Raw genomic sequence first — 12,404 nt, 5'->3', positions numbered from 1 at the left:
GAAAGGATACTGCGCAAAACCCTCAAGCTTCCTGGCCTCTGGTAGAGGACCCGAGCTGAATGAGGGACAGACACCACTGAGGGGGGAGACGAGGGTTTTTTTTTTTTTTTTTTATATATATATATATTACCGCCCAACATTTAAAGTTGACTTTATCCCAGATGTTACAGAAAAAAATTCGTCAAACCAAACTTGGTGTGACTCGTCATCAGGCATGACGTCACCAAATCTTGTGATACTTCCTTTTGATGCTCAGCTAAAGCAATGGGTGGGCAACGTGTAGCCTGTGGGACACTTCGTGCCAGTTTTGTTCTGTAATCTGGCCCAGTGGGAAATTTCTTCACCTCGGTTAATTGTATTCAATGTATTCATTAATTTTGTTTTTCAAAATACCTATTTTTAATTAAATTCACTTCAGAATAAAAATGGCCATGTTTATAATTAAGTTATTTTGATTTGAACATATGTTTTTTGTTTTATGTTTAACATTTAAATTCAAGACTTTTTTTTTTTTTTTTGCAAAAACAACTTAGGCCAACATGGGAAAACATTTGTGTCCCCGATATGAGCAATCCAATTAATTAAATGTCGCAAGATGTTGTTCAATCTAGCATTGTGTACAAAACTCAACAAAGTAACAGTATTGCTATGCAAGCACCTTTTTGTTCTTTCCCATTGCATTTGGCAGCATCTCAAAGACATTTGTATAACAGTTCAGAGGTGGGCCTTCCCTCACTGATGGAAGATCTGTCAATCTGTCACTGACAGACGCCCGTTTTGCTGGTGAATGACAGGAAATTGGAAAAATGAACTGACAGACTAACCATCAACGAAAACAGGTTTTCAGGCGTCATCGGACATGTCACTACACAAGTCAGTAATAAAGGACATTCTCAGTCCAGCACTGATGACTGAGAGTTACTGGACTAAGAACTGTTTCGCTGATGACTGATGGAAACACGTGCCACGTGTCTCGCGTGTTTTGTTCGAGGAGGTGAATATAGACCGGGGTTGCTTTAACGAACTGCATTGACTATGGGCTTACCTCATTCCTCTGATTGCCCTTTCCTAGTTTCTCGCTCCTCTTTTTACATGCTTGCACCTTCCACCAGAAATTCCATCGAGGAGAGAGGAGGTAGAAATGTTTTGCCGTAATCCGACAATAACTCCTCAATGTTGTCATTGGATGGAGACGTCTGCTAAAGATGACCCAGGGATGGGGTTTTTCTGCTTTTTGGCGGAATTCCGCTTTTTTTCCAGTCAAAATGGACCTATTTTATATTGTTCCAAATCCGTTAAAAAATTCTGGGGGGGGGTCCGGACTTGTCTTCGGCAGATTCGGGGCTCGTAATGTTTACAAGTAAAGTTTGCAAGCATCCATTTTGAATCCCGTTTTTTTATCGCGAAGCGTTAGTTTGTCGTTACTTGTTGTGATTGGTCGCTATATCGGCAAATGCAGAATTACAACCAATCCGTGTTCGCCTTCCAAAACCCCTTTCTCGCGAATGCCGAATGTTATCGAGACTAGTGACGATGGGACTGGTTGGATAGAAAGCTGACGGTGTCCCCAGTAGGAACCAGTAAAGAGGAACCATTGTCTTTGCTTGTGTCGGATTTCGTGAAAAAGCTTGATGTCGCCAGTAAAGCTCTGTGTACAGTGTGTGACGATGTCATTCGATACGGATCGAGAGGATGGAAAGCTTAACAGAGTCATGCAACCTCGGTGAAACACTGAAAAGACATTTCTTCTGAAAAGTAACTACTCGATGCTCCAGGCTGTCGAAAAGCGCTTGAAATGCGTCAGATAGATGCGGATCTGAAAAACAAGTTTCGATGGGACTGGTTGGACAGAAAATCTGACCGTGTCCCCAGTAGGAAACAGTAAAGAGGAACCATTGTGCTTGTGTGGGATTTCGTGAAAAAGCTCGATGTTGCTGGTAAAGCGCTGTGTCCAGTGTGTGACGATGTCATTCTATATGGAAAATGCATTCATGACCCGTATATAGTAAACAGTTTGGGACTTGACGATCACTTTATGAGGTTAGAATCAACATCTTTTTATCACATTTACACAACATTTTTATGAATACAAGTAATGAACAAATCTTAAATATGGCAGGAAATGTGTTTCCTTTTTTAGTTTGGATTTTGAGCAGCAAATTTGAAGTTACATGTTGGTGCTCACCAGGAATGCAGAAGCAAAATTGCACAAATTTTTACTTGAAAGAATAGTGAACAATTTCTGGATTTTTTTCTGTGAAAGTTTCAAATAGTCTGTAAATTGAATACACTTCATCTTCAGCATGTTTAGTGCCACTTTTGTAAGTGCCCCCTTCCGCTTTTTTCATCACTAGCCACTCTCATCCCTGATGACCTCATGTTGTTGACACAAACGCACCGTCTGTGTGTCCAAATTATTACTATCACCACAAATGTCGGTTCATGTTTCAAGAAGGATTAAATTAAAGTCCTATATCAACAGTGTTGCGCTTCACAGCTTTGCAGGTGCGCTTGTACTTGTATTACCTTCGGTCGGTTGCCATGACAACGTAACCTACAATATTTGCGCCTATTTTATGTATATGTATTTATTTGCATATAAACCTTTATGTTCTGTTAAATGTTGGTGAAATTATTTATTTCAAATTTTATAAACAATTAGTTCCAATTTGGGTCACAAATGCTGCAGAGAGAGACAAATTGAAATCGCTGAGTAGACAAGAGCGTAAAGTCGTCTATGATTTATGAACTACTGGGTTACAAGGCGCACAAGGCATTTTGTTTATTTATTGAATGTTTGAGTCAAGGAGATGATTGTTAATATTGATTGTATAAATACGATGGAATATCTTTGTTTTAGTTTTTATGGTGTTCCGTAATGGATGAGCAATAAAACGTTGTGGACGTCAGTATGTGGTGCGGTTCTTTACCAGGGTAGATACATGATGCTTTTACTGTGAATGTGTGTGATGTAGTAAGTTGTACGTTCCTAAAGGAGATGGAGCTGAGGATCTGACGGCCCTAAAAATAGTGGTAACGAACTGTAATTCAGCAATGGAAGCATGGTTAAAATAATGAGAACAGAGTGACTGACTGACATTACCGTTTTGGTTCGGCTTGAAATAATGAAGGACTAACACTGATAGACGCGTCGGCCAGCCGCAGGCTCATGGTGAGCCAGTAAAATTGTCTGACGCGTCCACCTCTGTGACAGTTAATGTAAAAATGTTAACTTTGCATTACAGTTAATCAATATTTTACATTCCCAAAAATTTGAGCCTTAAACAATTCAAATTTCATTGTTTTATTTAGGTAGTTGGTTTCAAATTTGGATCAAACAATAACCAGCATCACAGAACGGATTGTGTTACACATTGTCTCATTCCTTCAAATATGATGATAGTCATACATTAAAAGTAATGAAACACTCACCTTAACTTCTTACCTTCTAAATGAGCAGGGGTAGTAAACGTTTCTTAATGCACCTTTTAACATTAAGTATACATAGAAATAGACATTAAGTGCCAATAGAATGTAAAATGTCCCAGAATACAACGTGTGAAAATACTGACACGTCAGCCAGACTGCCGGTGACTAATGCAAGCAGCGAACAAAGCAGTCTACATTTCATTCACAAGTAGACGAGTTAATACCACCTATCAAGCCAAACTGTAAATGGCAACAAAAGCAGGAAGTCGCAAACTACTAAAGCAAAAGAACATAATTTGAACACTGATTACCTCTCATCATGGCTGCTGCCGATCCTCACCAACTATCTTAATAATGCAGCGGTATATCAATAAAATATTTAATAGTACCTCAATCTTTTCTGTTTTAAATGAATACACTACTTAGGGTTCAAACATTTCAGGTGGATATTTTTCTTTTTCAACTGTTTTGTCTAGAAGACAAAGTGCAACAAAATACCAAACACGCTCAAATGAGGAAATGAGTTCAAATGAGGTGTGCTGCCGTCATGCCATTCCATGTCCAAACTTTGTATGACATTGAAGGCATATTTTTCCTTGAACATTTTAGTCTAACTCCAAATGTTTCTTCAATGCCTTGGACTTCAGAAGTTCCACTGTATTACAAAGTAGAAAGCTTACAAAAAATGACCATTGACATGTGATCGTCTCTCCTTAAAACAAGGGAACTGTCGATGTCATCCGTTGGCCTCAGTGTACTGAGCACCGCCAAACGAGGGTACCCGTTGGAGGACGCCACACACATCGCCTTCAGTAAGACACACAAAATAACTCAATTTGTATCTTCATAAACGTCAGTGGTTGCACCATTTGGGAGTACAACAGTGACAGTGGTAACTACAAAGTGGGAATTACAGCCTCTGGTTTTTAGCCCATTAGCTTTAAAGACCTGCAACTTTATGTTCAGTAGATATAAATAGTCTGAACACCCTTCTTCAAATGGCAGGTTTTTGTGTTGTAAAAAAAAAAAAAATGAGACCAAAATCTCCATCCATCCATGATCCAAACCGCTTATAATCATTTCAAATATTTTCTTCACCATTAATATGATCACTAACCTCTACAACTTAATTTGGAAGAATAATCTGAAATCTTTTAGAAAGGGGAAGTAAAACGAAACAAGTGCGGTGATGCCGTGGCAAAAGTATGTCCAAGGATTTGAACGACTTCATTTCACTACCTGACAGATGTTTTGGAGTTGACGCTAAGTTGACAGTTGAGTCATTCAATTCGAACTAACCACTTATGCCATTTAGACATTTTCATTTGTGAACTTAACTTGGTCTTAAGCCTTCGAGACAATGCTTTTTCCAAGCACAAGCTCACTCAGCCCATCATAGACATATGCGCCCCACCTTCCAGTCGCCCCACTCACCGACTCACTCATCAAATCGCATTGATACCTTCACTGCCTCACAGATACCCAGCACAATATAACTGTTATCCTGATTTATATAACACAACTGCAAGCCCATTGTTCTCATTTCAAAAATAAGAATCATGTTTTGCAATAGAGAGAATGATTTGCAATAATGTATTGCAGTGACTCTGGTACAGATTCTTATGTGGATTCTTGCTCCCGTTCAATAGGTTCTAACTGTCTGAGGCAGTTAAGTTGTCTGAGTGCCATTTTTTGATTGGATGAGTGAGCCAGGTGTTGGGGTGACTGAAGGGGGAAGAAGTGCTAACGGTCTAAGGCAGGGGCCCCCCAACCTTTTTTGCCCCACGGACCGGTTTATGTCAGACAATATTTTCAGGGACCGGCATTTAAGGTGTGGTGGAAATAATACAACAAAATAATATGGTATGAGCTGCATGGAAACTGTGGTGTTTTCGAAATATAATAATAAACACAAGGAGCGTCTAATCTGGCCGCAACACTCTGATCGCTATGGCAATGTTTAATGCCTTCAAAATACAATAAAACGCAAATTCAAACTGCATGAAAATGACGACTCACCACAGCACCGAGCTTGATTTTCTGCAACCAGACGGTCCCATCTTGGGGTAATAGGAGACAATGACACCTCAAGTGTGTGGTTTATGTCCAGTCTACTTGCTAATTTTGTTTTCGTCGCCGTTGCTGCAGAAACCCCCCGCCTCACACAGGTAGGATGTCGGAAATAGCAACAGTGCTATTGTGGCGATCTCAGAGTATTCAGCCATAACTTTAATCCAGTTGTCTCGAACGTACTTTTAAGGCCGCCGTCATTTTTTTTACTCATTTTGCGAGCTCCTGTGTTTTGTTTTGAAGTAATCGGTCAGGTGACAGAGAAGCGTGGCTTGATGTGTGTCAAGCGTGACACAGACGGATGTAACGGAGAATCCGGTAGATTTTCAAAATAAAATATCTTTCGTATTCCGAAATAAATAAAACGGAATTAAGGCAAGTTCTTTCTGTGCGGCCCGGTACCAAATGCCCGGCGGACCGGTACCGGTCCGCGGACCGGCGGTTGGGGACCCCTGGTCTAAGGGACCAAGGCTTGTCCGAAACACTACCTGAAGGGTCTGCAACCCGTGTCTCCAGAGCCACATGTAGCTCTTTCATCCTTCTGCTCTGGCCCTCTGTGACTTTGGAAAATAAGTACATAATTGAAATTATTTTGTATTTTACCTTGTTTGTTTTTCAGATGCAATTTTAAATTTGAAAATGATGTTACTTTTGTAATGTTAAATTAAAATTTTGGGTCACAACCACCCATGTGCGGCACTTAGTTCATTGAGCTATTCAACCCCCCTGTACTGTCGGTGAACATGGATAAATCTAAGAAAATAAATGTTTCTGAAGAAAATAATGCTCTAATTGAAAAAAAAATTGTAGAGCAACTAGCTCTTTAATTATTAAGGTAGCGGACCATCGATGTGACGATGAGATAACGCCAGCACATTGTAGCAGCCTGGCTAACTAACGTACCATCGTGGTGATCATGTCTGCAGGGGTGACTTTCTCACCAAAGGCTATGCGTGGACATTGAAAATTAAGTTGTCACTTCCTCATTTTTCATTGATTCTCATGAGGTTGACAGTTTTGTCAATACCACGATGTGTGCTATCAATGCAGAGCACATGAAACAAAAGTTGTATCTACCTATGTTCATGCGCATCTGTTTCCGGTCCCTGTAGCCATTTTTTTTTTCCAATGGCGTAGTCACAGGCAACAGTAATTGTTAAGTATAGAACATAGAAATACTAAATATAGAAATGATGTTGATCGACCATCACTCGCCTTTGTCTAAGCCAGTAGTTCTTAACCTGTGTTTGATCGAACCCTAGGGCTTCGGCAAATCGCTCTCAGGGGTTCGACGAAGCCTCTGCCATGGCGGTTAAGACACACAGATGTCAATTAGTTATGACACGTTCGCTTGGCCATCACTGGCTGCAGATGATCACATTGCATTGCTTGTCCAATCAGTGCTACGGGAAATTTAGTCCGCTCAGTAGTCACCATGTGACTGTTGAGATAGTACATTATACAATTTAAAAAAAACTATACTTAGGCCATGTACCCGTAATTTCTGGACTATAGACCGCACCTGATTATAAGCCGCACCACTACATTTTTAAAGGAAAAAATATTTTGTACACACATAAGCCGCACCTGTGTATAAGCCGCAGGTGCCCATATTGTAACATGAGATATTTACAAAGAAAGACGGTACACAGGCAGCCGTTAGAAAAGTCTTTATATAAGCCGCTTCATGAAATAAGCCGCAGAGTTGAAAGCGTGTGACAAAAGTCGCGGCTTATAGTCCGGAAATTACGGTAATTTTATTTACTTTTTTTCTGTTTTTAACAAATGTGTTTTTTTAATGCCTAAAAAAAATCTAGTTTTTATTTTTCACTAATGAAGGGTTCGGTGAACGTGGCTATGAACTGGTTGGGTTCAGTGCCTGTAATGAGGTTAAGCATCACTGGTCTAAGCATATGACATTCTTTAGTCTCTATCGTAGGGGCACCCAACCTTTTTTGACCGAAGATAGACTTTTCAAGCAACCAATCTCCCGCAATCGACCCGTCACTGCAATTGCTTGCACGTATACACACTCGCACCCACACATACACATGCCATGATGAGCAACAGCCATAACGGCCCCTAACATAAAAAAGGAAATCACTCCCTACTGTCGCAGAGACCTGACGCGGAGGCATGGGGCGCACTTTTGCTGCGTGTTAAGTGCATGAACATCACTATCGTAGCCCACGTGTAACGTTTTAAAATGCTTCTCCTGCCACTCCAGCCTGCCCATTCGTTGCCAGTGCCAGATGAAAAAAACCTTGAATGAGAATAATGTTTTAAAAATTAAATAGGATGCTTAGGGTGCAGTGTACACAAACACAAAAATATATACCGGTACTAATACCACGCACACAGACACAATTGTTTTTTCCCCCCACCATTTCCCCTTAAAGCCCTCGCGATCGACTTGGAACCACTCTGCGGGCTACCAGTCAACTGCGATTGACTGGTTGGGCACCCCTGCTCTATCGTTTCTCTGTTAAAGGAGAGCATTTAGTGAATTCGGCAGCTGACATGAGGATTTTGGCTGCTCATCAGCTAACGCTCACGTGCCCCTTTTCAGATAACGCTTGTGCTTTTATGTTTGACGAAAAGTATTAGACATAGACAATAAATCGACTTCAAGGTCTAACAGTCATTAGTGTGAGTGGCAAAGTTGACACATCAACCAATCAACTCAGCAGTTCAACCGTTAGTGTGTGCACCTTCCAACTGGTGGATGTGACTATGTGAAGAATTAGCCACTCACATTCTAAATCATGGTAAATGGGCGTCAGTGTATAACTTCCTCCATTTGAAGTTCCTCTCATACGCCCCAAATAAAGTTAGTTTTCCTGGCATTTGTTTGATGTCTAGGAGATGCCTGAAGGATTGTTGCCAACATTACACAATTTGGAACAGTTCATAATTCCCTCCATCCCTGATTGAAGCCCCAGTTCCAGCCCAAAAGTATGATGGCCCTGCAACCTTGCTTTTCAGTAGGGTGCACATATTGTGTACTTGTGCAACCACATTCTCAGTTATTTGTTCTTCCCTTCTTGAAAACGTGTTTAATTAAATTCTACAGGTTATATTTCACATTAATATATGGTGGAGAAAAGTACATGAACAGTATCTGGGTCACATGTTTTTTTTTTGATTTTTTTTTTTTAAATCACATAATCATAATCACACACTGGCATTTGAACAGGGTTGTACAGACTTCTTACATCCATTGTATTTGTTCACAGGAACAGTCCGCAGGTTCTTGGAGAAGCATGGAAGCAGCATAGAGGCAGTGGTGTTCGCTGTGACTGAGACAGAGGAGGTTTGTCCGACTTTGGTCCACCAATTGAACATGCATGTGAGGAGCACTATATATTGTGCTTGTGTGTATGATTCTGTAGGCGGTGTACAGGAAATTGCTGCCTCTCTATTATCCTCGCTCCGAGGAGGAGGAGAGGTTGTGCCTGCCCCTCGTGCCAGCTGATATTGGTAACTCAGAAGGCGAGCCTGTCGTCCCCGAGAGGCAAATCCGCATCACGGAGAAACCAGGAAGCTTGGAAGGTAAAACATACTCTCACTGGACACTTCTTTTGGGTACATTTGCTTAATTGTATCAATGTTTCAAAAATAAATGAGAAATACATGACAGGAGACCTGAATGTATCCCTTCAGACATTTCACTACACAAATGGTTGGAAAAAACTTGATTGTCAGACCCGCATAATTGGCATATAAGAGCTTCAACAGAGAACCCGACATTTATCAACCTGTGCCTTCCGCACAGAAACCGGCATGGCGTGATATTGCTGTGACTCTAAACACAAAGTAACACAAAGGCCTGCAACTAACGATAATTTTAATAATCGAGTGGGTGTTTAGTGGCAGGTCTTGTCAGTAAGATTTGATTGTAGCCTCACTTCTTGCCGTGTGTGTGTGTGTGTGTGTGTGTGTGTGTGTGTGTGTGTGTGTGTGTGTGTGTGTGCGCGCGCGATACCCTATTACCCCAGTAGCTGAAAGTTGTTGATATTGTATCGTACTAATTGCTGAAGATAGAAGAATTGAGCACCAGGAGACCCTTTCCCTCCCCCCTCAGTTATAAGGAGCATTTCCACATGCTGGCAAAACGTGATAGTTGTTCAGCAGCGTCTAGTCAACAGTCACTTGCGATGGATGTTGCACCAGCTCCAAACAGTCATTGGCACAGTATTCAGATTAAATTGCAGTACTTTTCTTGGATTTACGAAAAAAATGAATGCAAAAACATGTATGCCCCTTCAAAGTAGCCTGTTAGATGCACAGTGCGTACATCACTGGCGACGATCAATATAATTTCTAGATCCACAACAAAAGGACATGAAATTTCTTTAGCCAATTTCTCCCCCATATTCACAATGAGGTCATTGAAGCCTTCCACCACTACCTCATCCTCCGCCTTCTTATTTTATAATGGTAAGGTAGAAACTCATACTGTATATTGTTGCAAAAAAATCATTGATAATTTTTAAATTGTTAGCATTTAGTAGATCTATGTTAAAATCGTCACAGAAAATAACCTTCTGTTAAGTGTTTGTAAACAGTTCTTGCATGGTATTTTTAAGTTGCTCAATACTGGAACTGGGTGCTCTATAGACGCAATGATATTTTTCCTTTTCATCATTTTATTGTCAATGCAAATGCAGTCTCACACGTCCTTAACAGCACTATCATACTACTAGCAATCTTATATTTCACTCCTCTCTCAACAATGCTCTCCCCTCCGTTTTTAATACCACTATTGACATAATTAAATTTGTATCACTCAATTTCTAAATCAGTCCATTTTCCTGACAAAGTCATGTCTTAGAAAACTGCTTTTACACTAAATGAAGTGGAGAATTGACACAGATAATCTTTTATTTTGAAAATGTGTGTTTAAACCCTTGCTGTTGAAGTGTATGATTGAGATTGCTTGTTGTAAATCAATCCTCCTCCCAAAACTGCCCCTCCGTATAGTAAGTCATTGTTGACATCATTCAAAAACGTTGCCTCGTAAATTATTGAATTCATTACAATGTCATTCATATGCTGAGCTCTCTCACAATAAAAAGGAAAAAAAAGATCCATAATGGTCCACCTTTAACTCAATGGGAAACAACAGCAAAAAATATAAAAAAATACACTATTAACGTGATAATGTTGAATGGAATTTTAAAAGAATAGGAACAGGATAAATTCACCATGAGTTGAAATAAACACACGTGTTAAAAAAATAATGTGGACTGTCAAAACTGAGCTTTAAAAACATCCCATCATTGAAACTGGCTTGGAACCGAAACTGCCTTTTACTGGTAAAGTGGCAAATATATTGGTAGCATGTTTCAGGGAGAGGTTTCTTATTTTCAGTATTGGATGAATAATGCAAAAATCGAACCGGTCCCAGCATGTGGGTTACCATGCGGACAAGGCAAATGCTTGAGAGTCACTCAGCAAAGTAGCCAGTTCAAGGACTTGGATGACAAACAGAATTTGGATGTGGTGCCAGCAAAACATCTGGACACACACACACACACACACACACGCACGCACACACACACACACACACACACACGTGACTGTGACACGTGACTAATCCTAAAAACGTGTAATTTTTTTTTCTACTTTTTGGCACAGATGATTCAGAAGAGGACAATCTGGAGTCAGATCTGGGCCAGGTGGGCAATCATGCCTTTGCCCGGATGGAGGGTGACATCGACAAGCAACGCAAGCTAATCTTGCAGGGTCACATGTCGGAGGCAGCCATGCAAAAACAGCACCAGAGGAAGTAAGCGCACAAGCGACAACGAAACTCTAAAATGCTGCCAACACTCTCAAGCAACGTGCACCACGTTTCCACCTTCAAGCCAAGGAACTTAATAGTCAGGGACAATCAAGCAGATCATCCAAATCAAGTTAAATGCCTCATTTGTTTAATGGAAAGGTTGATTTCCCCGCACATGGTCCCCCCGAGAAACACTTCTGTTGACATAAATATAAATACCTTGAGCACAGAGGTGTGAGCATCTGATTGAAATCACTTTATTTCTTATTATTCTGATAAACTAAAACGCTTTTTGGACGACTTAGACTTAAACTCACCAAACTTTGCAAACTTGTATTGAGGCAAAAATGCGTATAATTTAAGGGGCCCAGACGCACAAATTTGATGTGGTTATAAAAGATGGTTCCTGCTAAATTACTGAAGTTGATTTAATCATAGGGCATGGTTGGAAAAGATGGATGATTCACAAACTTTTTGTGTGTCTCTCCTCTAGCTACAACCGCTGGTTGTGTCGAGCCAGAGCAGAGGACCTCTCTGATATCGCCGCCCTAAAAGCATTATATCAGACAGGTATTATTTTTGTGTAGGTTGCATGTGTGTCTGCACTAATAAGGTAGAAGCTCAGCCACAGCTTGTCTACCTTTCACCCTGCTAGTGCACTTTAGTTGCAAAGTATCTCCAGTAGACGGCAGTGTTGTTCCATCTTCTTTAGGAGTGGTTCATGGGATGCCAGGCCACACAAAAGCTGAATCCTGATTTCTTATTTTGTACTGCAAGGCAATCATTCCAGCAAAATAGAGACAGTTGACACAACAATGGGAGATATCCTACTTTTTGAGACATCGCTCTTAGTGACCGGAAGATTACTATATTTTCACGACCATACGGCACATCGTATTAAAAGGCGTAGTGATAGCTTGCCGTTTAAACTGCTTCGTAAACATGTCTCTTCGTAGGTTCCATTTTCGGGATGTTGTTTTGCACAATGCACACACTGTATACCATATACATGACTGGGGCGTGCGTGCCTTTAGCGTCCTCTTTCACGCCCACCCTTTCCACTCTCAAATTCGCATGCCATCTTCAGTTATTTCCGCCTTTCCTCTATATAAGAAGC

The 12,404-nt window shown here is 40.6% G+C and overlaps 1 protein-coding gene across 3 annotated transcripts in view; it reads left to right on the top strand.

Annotated features, from left to right (window-relative positions):
* The window catches only part of gdap2 (ganglioside induced differentiation associated protein 2), a 46,520-nt gene that overhangs the window by 13,504 nt on the left and 20,612 nt on the right, over window positions 1-12,404 (top strand). For all 3 annotated transcript variants that reach the window (XM_019860120.1, XM_019860115.1, XM_019860128.1), the window contains exons 5-9: window positions 4,153-4,241; window positions 8,736-8,812; window positions 8,892-9,051; window positions 11,140-11,290; window positions 11,781-11,857. In XM_019860120.1, the coding sequence (XP_019715679.1) occupies window positions 4,153-4,241; window positions 8,736-8,812; window positions 8,892-9,051; window positions 11,140-11,290; window positions 11,781-11,857 (554 nt within the window). The remainder of the gene's footprint in view (window positions 1-4,152; window positions 4,242-8,735; window positions 8,813-8,891; window positions 9,052-11,139; window positions 11,291-11,780; window positions 11,858-12,404) is intronic.

This window comes from Hippocampus comes, unplaced genomic scaffold (assembly GCF_001891065.2).
Source record: "Hippocampus comes isolate QL1 unplaced genomic scaffold, H_comes_QL1_v1.1 scaffold34, whole genome shotgun sequence".
NCBI lineage: Eukaryota > Metazoa > Chordata > Actinopteri > Syngnathiformes > Syngnathidae > Hippocampus > Hippocampus comes.
The sequence above is the reverse complement of the archived record's forward strand: the minus strand, read 5'-3'. Positions and strand labels throughout refer to the sequence as shown.